A 14,934-nucleotide genomic window follows, 5' to 3' on the forward strand; every position below is an offset into this window, starting at 1 on the left:
ACACACACACACACACACACACACACACACACACACACACACACACAGACCTGCTCTCAGCTGCAAGAGGTTGCCTGCTGTCTTCTCTTTGCCTGGAGGCTTGATTTCAGTGTACACACAAACACACACACATAAACATACACACACACACACACGTGCTATTGGAGGACGGAATGCCTTTAGGCTGCTCAGCACAAATACCACATCAATACATCAGCCCCATTGTATCGGCACTACACACACTCACGCCTAAAAACACACAAATACCCGAGTCGGTTCCTTATTGAGCTGCAGTGACCACATTTTTTTTTTTAAATGGTTAATGGTTCACAAGCATTGTGATTATAGTTTGGTTTATTTTACTGTTCAAATCCTACAAGAGAAAGGAAGTAAAGGAGAAACTAACTGAAGCATAGAGCAGGGCTATGGACAGCTCCCCCTTGCAGATATTTTAGACTGATAGCCATACCAGTCAAAGACAGTAAGAGAGGAGCACCCATGTAGGCGCGCACACACACACACACACATACACATTCACACACACAAACACACACTGAAGACTATACCCTGCAAGTTGCCGAGCAGCAAGGTATGTGTGGATTTCAACCTTTGTGCATATATGAAAACACTATTTCACTCTTGTTTTCGTGTAATTTTTGGTCATGTTAGCACTTAAAATAATAAAGTTTTACTACACGTAAGGACAGAAGCAGTATAAGCTGTGACTCACAATTGCTTAAACTTTAATGTAGCAATAACTGCTGTTAAAACTGTTGTTTTTGTGTAATTATTACGCAGAGCAGCAGAACACGTGCAACCATGTGAGGAAAATCTTTTTAAAAAGACCTCCCTTTCATTTATCCCTTCTTTCTTTCTATGTTCTTTTTATATTCTTTCTCTGCCTCTGTAATCCTTCTTTACCCACTCCGAAGAAGCCATGTTGTAGTTTTAAGTGTTGCCTGGAAATGTTCCCTGGTGCTTTTACAAGGGGAAGTGTGGCGTTCTTGCTCGGAGTCGCTTGCCGGTATTGTAGCTGACCGTGCCCCCGGTGCTCACTCATTATTTCCTACCACGCGCACAATCACGCACACCTTCTCCCCTTAACGCTCTCCTTTGGCTCCCTCGTCACATGCTTCCATTCAATACGTCATTTTGAATACAGTACCCCCGTGCCACCGTGGAAAAATACACCATTGTACAGTTTTTCACCTCTCACTCTCACTCACTCTACCTTTTGATTTGCAATCGTTTGATTTTTACAGCTGCCTCTCTCCTCCGCCCCCCCCTGTTTTTAAAGCAGAGGGTGTTTTGGGCCTTTTTTTTGTGTGTGCAGGAATCATCAAAGGCCTGCTTAATACAGAGGAACAGGTACCAATATCACTCTGTAGCACAATAATAAGATAAGTGGTACCATATTGACGCAATATAGCGGCACAAACAGCAGATTAGGCATTGGGTTTGAATACCCCCCCCCTCATATACTTATACACACATGTGCACATGTGTGCACAGAGCTCCCACATCAAAATGTTTGGTCATTTATTGCTCAACCAGCTACCCATTTTTCATATCTGTCATGGTCCACACATTCTCCCTCTGCCTTTTCTTTTTTTTTTTCTTTCGCCAGACAGTCTTTCCTCCCCATATTTGGAGCCAGTGCAGAATTTTGCATAGTTTTGCCTTTTCCCTGGATACTGTCTTTTCATCAGTGGCTGGCTTTCCCTTTGAATTGAACCAGATCAATTTACGGCCAGACAAAGATACAGTCTCTGTGTGCGTTGGAGGGGGAAGGCAGTGAGAGAAATAGGACGTGTGTGCTTTATGATGGCCATCATTGGCACACACGTCCTATTTCCAGCTCTCTCTTCTTGTTATCAGAGCCACGGCCATGGCTCCACCGTGCTGCTCGCTCTCTAGCAAAGCGTACACCTGGCTCTGAGTGCTCAAGCTATTGTTGGCTGTCATTGTAGCCCGTGGTCTGCAGTGCTTTTACACTCTGTGCATCCCTGTATTCAAGTGAAAACGCATCTTTGACGAAAGTTTAGAAAGATTTAAAATGATTCTCAATGAAGGCATGATTGCTTATTCTGCAAGAAATGAGTTGATCCTTATTTGACACAGTATTTAGAGGTTCTCTCCACGAGTTCCTGCATGCAGTCACTGTTGTTTCTTTCTACCCCGACTACGTCAACAACATGGCTCGGACTAAGTGCCACAAGGCACATGTGTTTGTGTGCGTCCAGGCAGACGGCAGAAAATGACTCCAGATCTCTATCTTTCTGCATTTAAGTCGAGAGTGCTCTGATTAAACACAACCACAGAACAATTTGCCTGTTGTACGGCCCTCCGATTAAACCACTGATTTTCAGAACCGTGTCAAGTTATTTTGCCATGGCAACGTTGATTACAATGTTATCAGCATTTCATGGGTTTTTTTTTCTCTATTTTTTTATGTCCCGACTCTTAAAATTATCATAGTAAGATTTGTTTTAATGGCTATGGTTATGTGGTTGCCTTGTGAAATATTTGACATTGTTAAATGTGTATTTTAGAAGTTAGGGTCTATAAATGCCGTATCTATGTCATATCTTGTAATTTCAATGGGACACGCAGTAATTATGAGATATCATCTTTATTACCGACAACACCATCTCTTGCACGTGTTCAGTAACAGCTCCTGCAGTTGCAAAGAGATGTGTGTTTGTGTGATAGCCTGCATCTGTGTTCATACGTGCCCTAAAATCTTTGTTATTGCAAGCCGCTACAAAGCAAAGAGCTCCGTTTATGGCACGCATTTACAATTTATCAAATAAATGGGATACCTTCATGTGGCCCGGGCCCTGCTCTCAGTGCAGAGCGGCGTAGTTTTCCACTGGAATAACAGCCGCTGAACAAGCAGCCCATTGTAGCCGCAGCCGGCACCGGGACCCCCAAGGTGCGAATTAATGATTGACCCCTGATGTAATCAGGATAAATAGCTCCCCGTAAAAGAGAAAGAGATGGCGAGAAGACCAGAGCGAGAAAGAACAACATAAGGAGCCAGGGAGAGGAAGGCACTATCTGGCCCGGGTGTTTTTTAAGAAGCCCTCGGGGAGATGAACCTAACATCTCTTTCCGTGTCTTGTGAGCCCCAGAGCTAACATAGGGCTGTTTAAAAGCAGCTCAGTCGTCAGTTTTTAAGACTCTTCACCTCCTCCTCCTCCTCCTCCTCCTTGTCTTCTTCCTCACCCCTTTCATTATTTTCCCAGCTTACTTTTCTCATCTGCAACCTTTTTGGCCACTGCTCGAACATTGTCAACTTGTCTTAAAGAGGGGAGGTGAGAGAGCGCTTGTCTCTTGTGGCGAGTAATCTGACAATGTCCCAGTTGTTTCTTCAGGTAATTTTTTTTATGAATTAGCTAAGTTACAACTGAGAGTTGAACTTGTTTAATATCACACTGTGTTGGAGACCGTGTCTCACAAAAGATGTTTTGTTCATAAAAAATGAAGAGGGTTTTTTTCTCGCTCTCTCTCTTTCTCCTTTCTCGATAATTTGACGGAGCAATTTGTGCATTTTTTTGTGCACAGGCTCTTAAAGCCGAAGAGTATTTAATAGATTTTCCGAGGCTGTCCTTCTGCTCGTCATAGTTGCTCTCAATGGGTCAAGTGTGAAAGTGGGGGAGTGAAGAGGGAAAGGGAGTCGAAAAAAAGAGTTTTCAGGCTGTTTAACAGCCTGAAAACACTTTTGATTGTGCGGAGGGAGCAGCAGATAGGGCTGAGTTATAAAACTTTAATTGATCTGTGAAAAGTGGAAGCTACTGCCGGCTCACTTGTTCCAATGCTTAATTGCACGCCTGTTCTGAGCCCCTATGAAGCAGTGATCATTAAAAAAATGGGTTATTTTCCAGTCCAAATCACTGGATGACGCCGAATCGGTCATAAAAGGCTGGATTTTACTGCAGCAGCTTTATATGATGTTTCCCGGATCTGCATGGACATGCTGCAGGTTTGCCAGGCACTGAAAAGCCATTGTCGCATGCTTTCATAGTTTCACATTTCACATTTAAAACGTACATGTCAGTTCATTTAACAGCTTTCACAGTCCACATCTGTCACTGGGCAGAAACCCAAATATTTATCGGAACAAAAAAAACTGATGCCCTGTACAACGAATGTGCTCATGTTCAATTTCACTCGTGACATTTTCTACTTTGGTTTCTTGATCCGCTCGTTCAATCTTTCTACGATTTACAAGCCTCAGTGCTTCCACCTCACTTTATTAAGCGTCCCAAGCAGAAATATACCAAATTAATTGTGGGTTTTTTGTTCAACTTATTTGTGATGTATATCTATTTCATTAAAATGCAACCCACAACGTTCCTTGTGACCTCATGAACTTTCATGTGCTAACAAAGCGCATTTTTGAAATGTCATGTTGCAGCTCCAGCTGAAATCTGGGAAGCGGTGGCAGGCTTTGCAGCAGGCTGGATGGAGGCTAACAGAGAGAGAAAGCTTGATTGGAACCACCCCTCCTGTAATTTTGGGCCTAGTTAGCCTGCTGATTGCCAGTCCCTGTGTTTAGATAGTAAAACTGTAGTGGTGCTTTGACTAAAGACACCAGGATCAGTCCAGAGAGGAAAAGAAGGATACACACATCGACGTGCTGAGGCTAACAAACACACACAAACAAGTACGCACTGACTTGGACTGGGTGTTATTCTATACTTTGTTGGTACTATTTCAGCACTGATGTACAAAGAGGCACATGATAAATGTGCTGATAGAAATCGCACACACCCCACACAGCAAAGCAGCTCACTGAGATGTATCTGCACATGCACATTTACAAACCTTCACTGTCTACAAAAGAATCCTCAATAGCACATTTAGAGAAATGAGATGAAACTTTAAGCCAAGCGCACATTGATACACACCGAAACACACACACACACACACACACACTTCTAGTGCTTTACATCACTTTCGTGCATGCTGGAATGGACAATCATATTGTCGACCTCTGGATGGGACAGTAATGCAAGGTGACGAGGCTAACCAGGTCAGTGATAGACACAGCGATTATTTGTAAGATGAGTCCTGGCAGAAAACCGGGACTGTCATGGAATTGAGAACTTTTCCCGTCAACGACTTGGCTAACCTAAAGCTTCTTCTGTTCGTCAGTTTGGCTCTTCTCTTGTAGTCTCTGGAAAATCTGTGAACTCAGCATCTTGTCGCTGAAGGCTATCAGATGCATCTGTATTCTTTTTTGAGGACCCCTGAATTCTCACACTCTGTGAGAATTGGGGGTTGATTTTTTTGTTGTTGTATTTTAAGGTCAAGAAAGTCATTCGATGTCTGCCTAGAATGGAGGTGTGTCTTAGTCTTTGTATTTCATAGTATATACTTGGCTGAACAGAGCTTTTTTCCTTCCTAACATGCTGACGGTAAAATCCATGGTGTAATCTTCTAAGAAATTGTATGTTGTGTTACACCACCTCTGCCTGCCTAATAACAATCGCCTCCGTATCTGTGTTTCGTCTCATAGATGACAGTGAACCAGTGGACAGCATGTACGACACAGAGGCCGACCTCCCGGGTTTAGCGAGCGGAGGCGGTGCCGACAGCCCAGAAGACGACACAGACGACGGTGTCATCAACATGTCCCCCCTGCCCTCACCGACCCCTTCCCATCCAAACAACAACCACCACCACCTGCTGCATCCCCACATCTACGCCACCCACCACCACCACCACCTTCACAACAACAGCAACAGCAGCAGCAATGACCAGGACTTCACCACACCCAAGGAGGGCTCGCCCTACGAGGCACCCGTCTACATTCCTGATGACATTCCCATTCCCAGCGAACTGGAGCTGCGTGAGTCCTCTGTGCCCGGTGCTGGCCTGGGTGTCTGGGCCAAGACCTACATCGGTGCTGGCGAGAGGTTTGGTCTGCACAGCCCGCTGCATCACGAGGCCACAGGCAAAGACGGCTCCTTTGGATGGGAGGTAGGAACCTGCAGGGCTTCTTACAGGGTACTTTGTTTGGGATTGTTAACAGTTATTTTTTCTCTTTTCATTTCACTGTCTGTCACATTTTGCCTACTTGTGGCTCAAACAAATGTGATCGAAACAATGATGCAAACACTGAAGAGGGTAAGTGAATGATCGAGCCGCTCTTCATCCATTCACATTTCCAGCCATCACTCTTTATCCACAGGCGATGTCATCATCAGCAAAGATGCCCATACAATTTGCATCCTCTGTGGTGATGTTTTTTCTTCACACACACACACACACACACACACAAATCACACTCCAGAATTTCAGCAGCACAGCAATGTCAGATGGAAAAATCTGCCTGATTAGTGGAGGTATCAGCTTTTCTGGGCGTCGGTCCGAGCGAGCGCGCTCATTTGGTCACGCCACCCGATATGGAAATGGGAGAAGCATAGCCCAATGCGGTGGCGGCATATTGAACTATTAATTTTCATTTCAACATGACATTAGAGGATATTGAAGTTGCTTCAGTAAGCTCATTAAAACGAAAAAAAACCTCCTGATCTCTGTCTCCCGCTCTCTCTTTCTCATGTGCCTAATCACAGATGAAATATACCGGCCTGCTTTTCATTTCACTGACTCCTTGACTCTTTAGAGTGACTTTTTAGGGGGCCGGTCATTCACATAGTCTAATATTACATTTTTGTGTAATAAGGAATAGAGACAAGTTAATCATTGGAACTCCATTTTGAAAAGGGCATGATGTGCTTGAACTCGACACCACCAGCTGATGCAAACGGGTACAAGTTCATACAATTTTAGACAGGACATGCGATAATTTGGATTATTTATTTTTTACTGTAATTTCTGGCAACTAAGTATTTAGAAGACCTGATGAAATTGGGGCATTGTAAGCAAATATCGTATATTGAATGTATGATGGACAACATAAATTGATGAGATCAAATGATTATGTTTACTTGTAGAGCTAGAACAAACGTTATGGTAATCAACAGCACAGATGCCTGCTGCTGATCTGTGATGCTAACATCTAGGGAGAGTAAAACTAGTATCATAGGAGCAGAAATTATGATTTAATAAAAGCAGATTGTAACGCTTTTCTTATTATTTTCATTATCAATAGGTTGAACAGGCAAAGTAAAATGTTCTTTGAAGATACTAGAGAGTAATAGTTTAGAATACAAATAACATTTACAATTGATACTAGTAGTCACATTATCAAATCATGTGGCAATTTTTTTTCAGTTTCTCTCAAGAGGAAAAAAAACTTTATTTAGTACATATATTGAAAATATATTATCTCTAAAAACTCAGAAAAGTATAGATGAATCCCTTGTTGACCAGCTTTTAAAGAAATCCCTATTGGCTTCAGTGTGAAGAACTCCTGGTGGTTTCCACAAAAGCCTTCATTTCTCTTTTCACCCTGTTTTCTTCTGAACAGTTGTAGGAGCATGCAGGCGATTAGAGAACATAGTCACACGCTATGTGGCAGTGTGCCAGGCTGAACATTTTCCTTTTTAAAGTTCATATTATGGCTAGCCATTCGGGGGTGCAAAGGGCACCCCTCCAAAAGCTACACTCTCCCCGTAGCTCTCATGTTTTCTCTCAGTTTTCCTCCTCCTTCCCCTTTTCTCCCCAGACGCTCTGGCTAATGCATATTCATCAGCTGAGCTTTAGCTCTCTTCTGCTTGTAGGAAAAAAGGCCACCTTCAGCTCTAAAGAGATGCATGTGCTCTCAGAAATGTCCTGGCATATACAAGCCTCCCTAAAAAGGAATTCAGCACAGTGTTTTAAGATGTTTCGTTTATTGGCCACTTTAAGACAGAGTTTGCTGTGAAAAATTATTTTAATAAAACACATAGTATGGTACAATACAGTATATACATGAACACAGTCCAGATTCTACCTCTGTTTTTGACACGTTTTTGGTCTTTTGGTGACATTTTGGAAATTCGTTTGAGAGCAATTTTCACAGATCAATTAGCATGTTTCTGTTAGCCTGAGGTCAATTGTGTTTACCCTAAAGGTACAATCTTTTGCCTTTGCCTCCAAACATGTCAAAGGGGAACAATTGATCCGTCTCTTTTTCCTCCTCCTCTTGAATGGTTGTTGGAGGGCTCACTCTGTGTAAGGCTGTAGTATTTTTTTAAAGATATCCTGTCTGGTTTAGGGGCTGGAAGACTTCGGGGGCTCTCCTCTCCCAGACTCTTATCACAGATAGTCATAACAGTCAGTCTGTTGATAGCCATCAACAGACTCCCCTAGGAGTACCGTACACCCCCTTTCACCATCTACCCCTCGACTCATCTACTGCCTCTGGTCTTAGACAAATAGACAGATAGAAGTAATACTGAGTGAAGAAAGATGTTGAAAGAAACCAGAGAGAAACAAGGAGTAATGGGGATGGATAGAGCAAGAAAAGAGGATGCAAAACACACATTTCTCACAGCATCAGAAACACTGAAGGAGTCTAATACTCTTCATGGAAATCATGTGAATGGGTGTGTGAGTTACAGCAGTCTCCTGCCAAAACAGGGGAAGTGTTATGAGAGATAATAAGTGAAGTCATCTGAGATCTCTGGTGTAAATGTGATCATATCTAACATTTTGTCTCAGCACTTCTTGGTTGGAAGAGAAAACTGAGTTAAGTGCTGAATTTAGTTATCAGAGTGATTAGTGTAACTGTGCTTCCACTTAATAATAAATTCCAGTACACTATATCGCTGATGTAGGGTGAAAGCCTTGTCTTCCCAAAATGCTCCGAAAAGTTGAACGGCCTTATTTCGGCCTTATTTCCTTCTTGATGAAGTTAATTGAATGATATTAAAATCAGAGGTTACAGACTATTCTGTAAATGCAGCCCTGTAATCTGCAAAAGCATGAAATGCTGTTGAAATGATACATGCCATCTGCAGCAGTACACTCAAATCCAAAACAGTTTAACTACATTGACTGCATTTTTGTGGATTTTTTTTTTTACGAAGACTGGCAACAACTCATTATGTTGGATTTGCAAGCACCGCGGTCTACCAACGCGGCCAAGCCCCTCTCACAATCACACAGAGGACGCCGTGGTGCTTTCTGGATATCTGAGTGGAGGTGTAGATTGGCGGCGAGAGTAATAGAAAGAGAGAGTGAAAGAGTAGCAGTAAGAGAAAGAAGAAAGAGGAAGGCAGAGAGGAAGCCTACTATTGTCTGTCCCGGGGCGCTGGGGACTGGAAGAGGTGTTAACTCAGACTCATTTCAGCAAGACGGACAGCTCAATCTAAGAGCTGCTTTGCTGCAGGCCACGGCCATTCTCTTCTGTCTCAGACTCCCTCTCTGGGCCAGCACCGAGTCATCCATTTAAAAACCATTATGCTCCCCCTTTAGCACAACATGATAGAACGCCAGGGCCCCAGGTCTACCATATGTGTGTGTGTGTGTGCGTGTGTGTGTGTGTGTGTGTGTGTGTGTGTGTGTGTGTGTGTGTGTGTAGGGCTGCCAAACTTAGCCTGAGGATAGGAAGGCCTGAGCAGAGTGAGGCACGGCCCTCAGAGAGTCCAGTGTGGGGATCTGCTGTCAGAGTGACTGCTGTTATTATCTGGCCGGTAGATTGGCCTGACTTGCCTATTGATAGAGACATGTCACCATACAATGGCTGGATGTATTGTGCTCTGTGCACAGACTGGCATTGAATAGACTCCCTGATCTAACTCCCTCGGGTGTTCAGATGGCAGGAGAGAGGGCAACACATCTGCGGATGTGTTCGGAGGAAGCGGTGCATGTTAGTCGGAATAAACTGTAGAGTTACAGCTTGGATCTCTTTGGCCACATTAAATCCTTCCCACAGTGAAGTGAACCACGTTGACTTTGATCTTTAGAGGCAGAACAAGATAAAACCGAGTCTCTGTGTTCAGAACATTCATGAAGCAAACAAATGGTATGGCCAAGCCCTCTGGAAGCGATATTAATGATGTTTACTCTCACTTCTCCTTACCCTGTGACCACTGGGCGTGTCCTTGCACCACTGAATCATGGCTTTTGACACTCCTCCAGCACCTGTTAGCTTTGTCTTTTCTCACTATCTTTTTGTTCTCCAGCTCGATCGTGTTTGCTATCTCACAGTTCTTGCTTGAAAGTCAATGCACGTCAGGCGTTGCCACACAACCTCGCCAACTGTGAGAAGGCAGAATCCCCTTGCTTTGTCAGTTTTACACGATTTACTGGCTGCTTAACTGTAATTATCAATTGTGTCCTGCCATTGTCACTTTATAGGATATAAATGTTAATCAGCATGATACCCTCAGGGTATGCAGCATTCTGAGGCATAAGGGGGATATAAGAAGGACATATAGTGCATTTTGATTTTCGGGGATGTGCATTGATGTAGACCCTTTTACAAGGTCAACAAAATAGCTTTCATACACAGAAAAACATGTATCATATAGTCCATGTCAGCCCTGAAGCCATATTTGTTTCTTTGCAGCGGTGGACCTTGGGATGACTTTGTTACCAGGTGAACTTCTTTTTCTCTGTTCGTCATTCTTTTTCTGTTTACTTTTTGTGGGGTGATTTTCCATATCAGTATCTTTCACCCAGTGATGTGTGGAACGAGGCAAAAAGTATGCTTGCTCTTCTGTTTACCCCGTTATTGACTTAGCGATAGGCTAAGACGTCTGGCGGGCACTCTCATGTCGCCAAGGTCCTACGTGACAGATACCCATCCGGCCATGGCATCATGAATCTCCCTCACCCTCTGTCAGGCTCTAAATCTCCGGCTTGACAGCTCGCCTTTTTCGCGCTGACGCTGTACTTCTTTTGTTCTCGACCTAATCGCTGAGCTAAGCCAGCGTCCTTTTCTCCAAACTTTAGGGGAGAAGAAGTCCTGGCGCACCCTGACACTTATCTGTCCTGACCCACCTCTCGCCTCCTGAAGTGTTTGCTCGCCTTTTGTGTTTTGCCTGAGGTGGGCGGATGGCCAAGTTCTTATGCTGCAAGATATCCCTATAGGGCATTCAAGGTGCAGCTTGAAACTTGTCTGATCTGTTTGCCTTCTACAGAAAGGTGTTTTTTTATCTTGATGTTTCCCTTAAAGGTGACTGGTACCAAACTGATAGGAGACAGTAGACACACCAAGCAAATGGATAGTGTGAGCCAGAGAGAGAAAGAGAGGGAGTAAGATAACGAGTGATAGAGTTGTTTCCTGCATGATTTAACTAATGTGTTTTCCAGTGTTCTCACGGTGACACTAATGTTCTGCTGCTTCATTTATGAGTGTTGGTTAAGGTCAGAGAAAGTAAGCATGATCCGACAATATTTAATGCGGCATAGAGCCACATACATGACTATCCTGATTCTACACCAGTGCTGTGATTTTTAAATCCTTTAATGGTGAGAATACACTTATTCACAGCTACATTCACTGCATATGTTTCAGGTTCCATGAAATATGTGTTAAAGTAAGGAGTTACTTGGGCACATGTGCGTCCCACATTGTAATGAAAGGGATATCAAACCTGTGGTTTCTAATAACAGTATTGACCAACAGTGTGCGGTTTTCTGTCATCATTTCTTGACTTTGACAGAAACCCCAAGTTTACACACGGAGCAAAAACACCCGAGAGAGAGCGTAACACCACAAGTCTCAAGGCCTGGGTGCTGTAATATCTTCCATTCACATTCATTTTATGTAGGTTTTAAACATGCCATTAGCCAATTTAATCCAATTTTCCCAGCTTTCGGAGCACTCCAGTGGAACAGATTCCATCTAATATTAAACATATGGTCTTCGTTGCCCCTAGAAACACCACAGCAGCGCTGGGCTTTTTATAAGAAGCTGTTAAAGACAAGCCTCCTGTGTCCCAGTGCAAACCATTGTCAATTATCTTCAATGAACATGGTAATTGATAATGAGGAAGCAGGGCAGCAAATTAAATGTCAGGTTTGATTAGAAGCCTGATACCTTATCATTTGTTCATAATTTGTTACCAACATCTGTTAATTAGTTAATAAATGAATCTGCGTGGCTCAGATGAAAGGTGCGCAGGCCCCTGAGAAAGTGCATCGGGCAAAGTCATCCATCTTTGAAGAGAGTGGAACTCAACAAATATTGTCCCTGGGATTTGGACTGTTATTACTTGGTCATTGGTTTCAGACCTCAGCCACTCCAACCAAGCATTCTCAATGGAACCTCTTGTTTCCAACCCCCCCCCCCCCCACACACACACAGTCTCCTCACACATCTCCACCACAATGCTATCATTTATTGCAGCAGGTTTCTCTTAGCAGACGTGCTTTAAACATTCATTTAAAACCTCTCACATTGGCCCATCACTCCTCTGCGGTGGAGCGCAGGTAACCCTTGTCCAATCGTCCTCTCCCCTTCTCTTTCACCATGTACTGTATCTTGTGAAACCCCATCGTTCATCGTTGCCCTGATGAATAGTCCCATCAGTTAGGGCCTCAGGGTGGAAGCAGACAGTGACACTGCTTTTTGCCACAGTGTAAAATGATGGCATTTGTCAAATGCTGTTTATCTTGGTGATTAGATTCATGCTATCATGTAGACATACCCTTTTCTGCCTTCCAAGCTCTTGCTGCTTGTCGGATATTTACAAATTAGGCGTGGACCAAGGCTCATCTCATCTCATCTTTGTCGTATTCTGTCTAATCTAGTTCATATTTATAATATAATATATTTTGTTTGCCTGTAAGTGTATAGGTGCGAGCCCTCCAGTACCAGACCTTTGTTAGTCACAGATCACTGACTGTTCAATTTCCACTCACTTTCCCTTTCTCTCTCACTCTAAATCTCAATCCCTTGTGCTGCTTAACATTTCTGGGACTCAAGCAGGAGGTGGTGACCTATTAATCAGGTTCCCGTGGCTGTTGTGATTGCCATTTTCCATAATCAGATACACAACGCGGCCTAAAAGCCTTGGCTGTAGGAATACTTATTTTTGTTACAGTTCTTGTGCTGTGCTGTAGACCTCAAAAGTAATAAGCCCAGGATGAAACTGGAGGGCTGGCTGTGCCTTTTAATTACTTTTTATTAGGTATAAGGACTAACATTTTGCCACAGTGTGCATCTTTTTTGGAGTTAAACAGCCACGGAACAGACAGAGAGTATAAAGCCATGAGCATATGATTGGTTCTAGGAGGAGAGGGAGGACTCACACTAACCAATCCTCTTATAATAATTATAAAAGGTCAGGTAACCTTGACATTCTCTGTGTCTCTGTCTCTATTTGTACAAGTTTATCTTTGTTTTTAAAGCTCCAGATTAATAAAATAATAATGTTCTGTACATTTTAGTGCCGCTCCACACGAACACGCACAGTCGTATAAACTGCACATTACCCCATACATCCACACAAACACAAAGAGACACAGGCAGGCAGGAAAAAGACATTCTCCCATGTTATTCTTTCCTCTACTCGGTCATTTAGAATAACAGCATGGAGTGAGAAGCGAAGCACGATGACGACATTAGATCTCAAAACAGTGTTGAATTGTTGAAGTGTCGAACACGCCGGGATGTCTTTACTTTGGAAAGTCTCCGGAGTCGCTTGGGTGATTTTCGCTCATTTTCTCCACCACTGTCATTGGGAGCAAGAGTCTCGTCTGCAAGAGACAACAAGGAGGTTTTGACAGAGTCAAGATTTGTAGAGTTGTACTTAGGTGTGTGTGTGCTTGCGTGCATGCGTGTGTGTGTGTGTGTGCGCGCACTTCTTTATCCACATTTCTGTCTGTTATTCTTCTTGGGCACCGGCCCGCCCTCCACATAATTCTAAATCTGTCAACTAAAACAGGATCTCACCAGGAGTTTGGTGTAATAACTTAATTTAGTACAAATGTGTTGTGTCATGATGACAAATAATAGTTCAAACTGATGTTTCCCAGACATTTCATTCATGAGATATCATTGCCTCATTCAATTTAGTTTGCATAATTCTGCACACTCTTCGCAGTGACGGCGTATTTCAATGTTTGATCACTGTTGTAAAGCATTCGATTTTTCTCATTTTTGTGAAATCATCTCATCATCTGATGTACAGCAACTGTAACATGCATTGTTGCTGCTTGCTACTACCTGAGTTATGCACATCTTCTTAATGGTCAGACAATGCACCGCAAGTCATTCTGTCCTCAATAATTGTCATAGGAGTCTGCTCTTTGTTACTCTCTCTGGAGGTAGTGCTGGTACGCAGCGGTACCCAGCATGCCACCCGGTGCCACAGAAGGGTGGAGAAAAAAAAAAACTCTGAGACTCTTAGGCCTGAGCTATGTGATACTGAAGTTAGGCCAAACAACAGAACAAAAGCATTGTCATATTGTATGAGAGTGTGACTGTATGTGCTAATGGCCACCACCTTTACTTGCAGATAATATTAACGTCTTATCTCGTAAATCACACATCATGTTTATTTAACAAGAAAGTCTCACTATTATCTTGTTTTTATACCACTTCTGTGCATAATTCTCATTATAGTGAACCCCTCCATATGCTACTTTGCCTGCTGTTATTTTATTGAGTCTGAGTGTTTTTGGTGACAAAGCCTGCTCCCCTCTGCTGGCCAAGAGCTCACAATGCCACTTTCTGAACAAGTTCTAAGTGCTTTTAATGTCGTGCGGCCGGCGTTGTTTATTCAGGGAGGGAGGGAGAGGCAGACGTTCTAGTACATTTGTAGAAAAATATACAAGTGTACAGTTTTAGAGCACACCAGCAAACACACACACACATGAAGCATGGCACCTAGCAAACTACTGAAGCCATACAAATGGTACTTCTTTCCAGCTCGTCTTCCTCTCCTGTGGAGTAGGGGATGCGTGACATACATCATCATCACTCTCTGTCTTTACACCGCTTTACACATCCTATTTTTTTCCTTTTCATCTCTTTACCCCTGTTCTCACACACTATGCACATGTGTTCCCAAGATGGATCGCCAC

The 14,934-nt window shown here is 43.2% G+C and overlaps 1 protein-coding gene across 3 annotated transcripts in view; it reads left to right on the forward strand.

Annotated features, from left to right (window-relative positions):
- LOC116382077 (histone-lysine N-methyltransferase PRDM16-like) overlaps positions 1-14,934 on the forward strand; it is a 148,250-nt gene that overhangs the window by 50,342 nt on the left and 82,974 nt on the right. For all 3 annotated transcript variants that reach the window (XM_031844770.1, XM_031844769.1, XM_031844771.1), the window contains exon 2: positions 5,525-5,988. In XM_031844770.1, coding sequence (XP_031700630.1) covers positions 5,525-5,988 — 464 coding nt within the window. The remainder of the gene's footprint in view (positions 1-5,524; positions 5,989-14,934) is intronic.

Source organism: Anarrhichthys ocellatus, unplaced genomic scaffold (assembly GCF_004355925.1).
Source record: "Anarrhichthys ocellatus isolate YVR2014 unplaced genomic scaffold, GSC_Weel_1.0 scaffold5, whole genome shotgun sequence".
NCBI lineage: Eukaryota > Metazoa > Chordata > Actinopteri > Perciformes > Anarhichadidae > Anarrhichthys > Anarrhichthys ocellatus.